Source organism: Lipotes vexillifer, unplaced genomic scaffold (assembly GCF_000442215.2).
Source record: "Lipotes vexillifer unplaced genomic scaffold, Lipotes_vexillifer_v1.1 scaffold602, whole genome shotgun sequence".
NCBI classification, from domain to species: domain Eukaryota; kingdom Metazoa; phylum Chordata; class Mammalia; order Artiodactyla; family Lipotidae; genus Lipotes; species Lipotes vexillifer.
Genome location: NW_006790307.1, coordinates 3374100 through 3378653, shown reverse-complemented (window position 1 = coordinate 3378653; position 4554 = coordinate 3374100). Strand labels below are relative to the sequence as shown.

At 32.7% G+C, this 4554-nt stretch overlaps 1 protein-coding gene across 1 annotated transcript in view; it reads left to right on the top strand.

The window, feature by feature from the left end:
* Positions 1-4554, top strand: part of CAND1 (cullin associated and neddylation dissociated 1) — a 55833-nt gene that overhangs the window by 23473 nt on the left and 27806 nt on the right. The window contains exon 2 of the mRNA XM_007463576.1: positions 123-266. Coding sequence (XP_007463638.1) covers positions 123-266 — 144 coding nt within the window. The remainder of the gene's footprint in view (positions 1-122; positions 267-4554) is intronic.

Here is a 4554-nt window from a genome sequence, read left to right as displayed (position 1 = left end):
CCCGCGTCTCCTGCATCGGCAGGCGGACTCTCAAGCACTGCGCCACCAGGGAAGCCCGAAAACTGTGATTTTTTTAAATTAGTGCTTAAAAAATTTTAATTACCAACAAAATTTTTTGACAGGTTTATGGCTACAAATGATTTGATGACAGAACTGCAGAAAGATTCCATCAAGTTGGATGATGATAGTGAAAGGAAGGTAGTGAAAATGATTTTGAAGTTACTGGAAGATAAAAATGGAGAGGTACAGAATTTAGCTGTCAAATGGTAAGTTGTTTTTTACTTGCTTCCTACCACCTTCACTTTCCGTTAAAAAATTCAGTGTAATAACTGGTAAATTATCTTAGTCTTGTACTGTGTCTTTCTAGAGTTTTTCTTTAGAATTTGTAGGTGATTTGGTTTAGTATTTGTACTTGGTACATGAGACACATTTCCTTATATGTAGTTTCTGTATTGGCTGGACATGTTATTTTAATTCTTATGAAATACATGTAGGAAACTCCAGAAAGCGTAGTTCTCTTACTTGTTTGGCCAGGTTTTTTAGCTAGGTTAAAAGGCCTATCCATGTCTGTATTAGTTAAAAGGCTCTCCATCTCTGTATTCCGGGGAGGAGGGGTGGTTTTAAGAACCAATGACAAGGAAGTAAAAAATAAGACTTGATAAAGGATAACAACAGTTAAACCATAGTTTAATTAACACTGATGATACAGTAGTTACAAAGAATCTTTCCTAAAAATTGAGAATTCCAGTTACCTTTGTGTGTACGGTGCATTGACAGCATCTTGTTAGGTGTGATATTGACCGCTGGACTCTTACTCTTAGTTAAAGGTACAGAATTTGAGTTCTTGGTAAATTGTATTAGTGCATTTATTTAATTTATGCATACCAAATATTAGAAACCCTTAAAAATTTACAAGTAAGTTATTAGTAAGTATAACTTCTGGCTTCATATAAAAATTAAATTATAGAATTTTATGTCATTTTGTATGGCATATAATATCTGGTATCAATTTAAATAAAGTATTGTCTCATTATTACCTTTGTTGGATTTTCTTATAAAGGTTTTACATTTATTTTAGGCTAAGGTTTTACATATCCTCTGTAAAAACAGGCAAAAGTATGAGAAATCATTGGTTAGCATAGAATTTCTAGACATGTAGTACAACTTTCTTTAACTTGGGACATTAGCAAGTTTAAAATCAAATGGGTCTTCAAAAAATGGTAAGTTGCAGAATAATGTGAATGAGTCTAGTTTTACTTAAATAATTATTTTTCATCTTTTGTTTTGCCATGTGCTTATTAATAAACAAAATTGTTTGGTTCAAATTATGTGCTGAGCAATAAACAGCCTTTAAAAATGATAATAAAATGTAGGCTTTGTCCCAGATTGAGAGGTGAGAGGTACACAGGTCTTTATTCACTTGAGTATGAATCTTGTTAGAAACCTGATCGTTTGAGCTTTTGATGATCTTTTATACTTAAAATTTAACAGGTTGGGGGGAAAATGACGTATATTCAGGAAAATAAGAAAGGAATTAAGATATTAACAAAAGTATTACATTAGGTGATAAAACCCAAGAACTGATTCTTGGAGGAGGGAAAATCCTAATAGAAATTGGAAAATTTATCAAAGAACTCATCACCCAAAAGAAACTCATGCCCAGAAATCTTTCACACAACTCTTTGAAACCTCGAAGAGCAGATAATTCCAGTATAGATAGTTTTTGAACTATTTCAGAACAAAAAGTATGAAAACCTTCCAGTCTTTTTTTTAAACCAAATACTGATGATAAATTCTGACTAAATACAACACTAAAAAAGAAAACTACACACCAGTTTTATTTAAATGTTCAAAATAAAATCCAACAATGCATTAAGTATAATACACTTTGACCAAGTGAGGTTCATTCATCTCAAGAGTATAAGGACAGTTTAATATTATGTGCTTTATTAATATTTTTATTCCATCATGTTAATAGATCAGAGGAAGAAAAGAATAATGTAAACAATAAGAATTTAATGAAGGAACTGGATGTAAAATTAATGAACAAAAATAAGTAGCCTTCACATAAGCAAATAACTAGTTAGAAGCTATGGAAGCAAATGTCCATTTATTATAGTAACAGAAAGACAAAATGCCTAGCAATAAATATGACAAGAAATGTTACAGTGGTGACCTTGGGTGAGGGTGTTGCATGGTTTAAGGTAAGGTTACAATTTTCTTTTTAAAAACTTTCTTTTATAGAAGAAAAACTTTACTCTTGACCAATAACAAAAACATACTCGGAGAAAAATGTACTTGGAACCAATGGAAAGACATCTCAGGTCCTTGGATCGGATAACTCAACAGGGTTGTCAGTTCTCTCCGGGTTATTTTAATGCTAACTTAATTCTAAAAATTAGTAAGTTTTTTTCCACAAGCTAAAGTTGATTCTAAAGTATATTTTCGTGGAAGGGAGAAGAGGGACAGGGTATTTGCTCAAGATAGACAAAAAATTCCCTGAAAATTTCTGGAGTTGGAGGTGTGTTGGCTAGCCCTACTAGATACGAAAACATACTATTACGTTTATCTAATGAAAGCAGTGAGGTAGTGAGGCATTAATAGACCAGTAGTGTAAAATAGAATGGAAAGTATTTGATACATGATGCAGTTGGTGGCATCATGAGAAAAGCTGGACCTTTTTTCAAAACACTGGATAACCATTTGAAAAAGATAAAATTGTGTCCTTACCTCACAACTTCCCTACTTAAGGTCAACATTGTTCACCTTAAATTGGTTTTATGTTGGATGTATTAGTGTTTTGTGATTTTTTATTACTGATTAGTAGTTCACTGATAGCACAATGATATCTTCCTAGGTTTGGCTATTGTGAATAAAGAGTGAACATTCTTGTGTGAGTCCTTTTCAGGACATGTGTCTTTATTTCTTAGGAAGAGTGAAATTGCTGTGGTCCATTTAGATTTTTAAGAAAATGTGGAATTGTTTGCCAAAGTATTTTTACCATTTTACATGAAAGTACCAGTTGTTCCACATTATCATCAGCAGTTGGTTGTGTCACTCTTCTTTATTTTTGGGGGGCCGCGGCATGCGGGATCTTAGTTCCCCTACCAGGGGTGGAAGCCTGTAGTCTTAACCACTGGACCACCAAGGAAATCCCGGTTGTGTCACTCCTTAATTTTAGCTATTCCAGTTGGTGTATAGGTGTAGTTTTAATTTACATTACCCTGATGACTAATGATATCTAATGTTATTTTGTCTATTGGCCATTTATTTATTTTTTTGTGGACTTTTCCCTGTTTTTAAAATTGAGGCTGTCTTTTTACTATTGAATTATAGGAGTTCATATATTCTGGATATAGGTTCTTTGGCACATATATGTCTTATAGTATTTTCTCCCAATTTGATGATCTTAAGTTTTTAATTTATTTTAAAATTTAGTTTAGTTTGATTTAATTTATAAATTAATTTCAACTTTTATGGTTATTGCTTTCTGTGCTGAAGAAATCTTTGTTTACTTTATGTTGCAAAGATTTTCCTCTTGTGTTTTCATCTAAAAGCTTTGTAGTTTCAGCTTTTATTTTTAGTCCTGTGATCTAGAATTAATTTTTGTGAAGTAGGAATTGAGCTGTTTTTTTCCCATATGGAAATACAGTTGTTGACGTACCAATTTATTGAAAACATCTTCGTTTTGGTACTGAATTGCTTTGACATCTCTGTCAAAGTTAGTTGACTATAAAAGTGTAAGTTTTAGACTCTATTCTGTTCCGCTGATCTATTTGTCTGTTCTAATGCCAGTACCATACAGTTTTATTAGCATAGCTCAGGCTTTTTCAGGTTTGGCACCGTTGAGTTTTGGGGTCAGATAATTCTTTGTTATGGCGAGGTATCTTGTGTATTGCGTGTGTTGTTGGATGTTTAGCAGTATCTGAGCCTTTACCTACTATTTTTGCCAGTAGCATTCCTTCATCCTCCAGTAGGAACAACTAAAAATGTCTCCAGACTTTGCCAAATGTCTGTTGAAGGGCAAAAGTCACCCCTGGTTGAGAAACGCTGGTGTAGATCTATAGAAGTCTGAAGTAAGGTAGTGTAAGTTCTCTAGCTTCATTCTTTTCTCAAGAGTATTTTGATTTTTTAAGTTCTCTGTATTTCCATGTAAATTTTAGAATGTTAACTTCTGTTTTAAAAGTAAGCTTGCTCAAATTTTGATTGAGATTGTGTTGAAGCTATAGAAATATTAGGAGAGAATCAACAATTAACAATACTGAATCTTTTAACTGCAAACCGTAGTATCTCATAATTATTACAGTAATTTTTGTTGATTCCTGGGGATAGTCTATCTAAACAATCGTCATCAGTGAATATCCCCCTCTTTCGATCCTGATTTTGGTAATTTGTGATTTCTCTTTTTTCCCCCCCTCAATTCATTTAATCAGGGATTTACCAACTTTACTAATCTTATCAAAGAACTGACTTTAGGGTTTGTTATTTTCCCTATTGTCTGTTGCCTTATTTAACTGATTGCTTCTCTTTTAATTTTTTTTTTTTTTTTTTTGG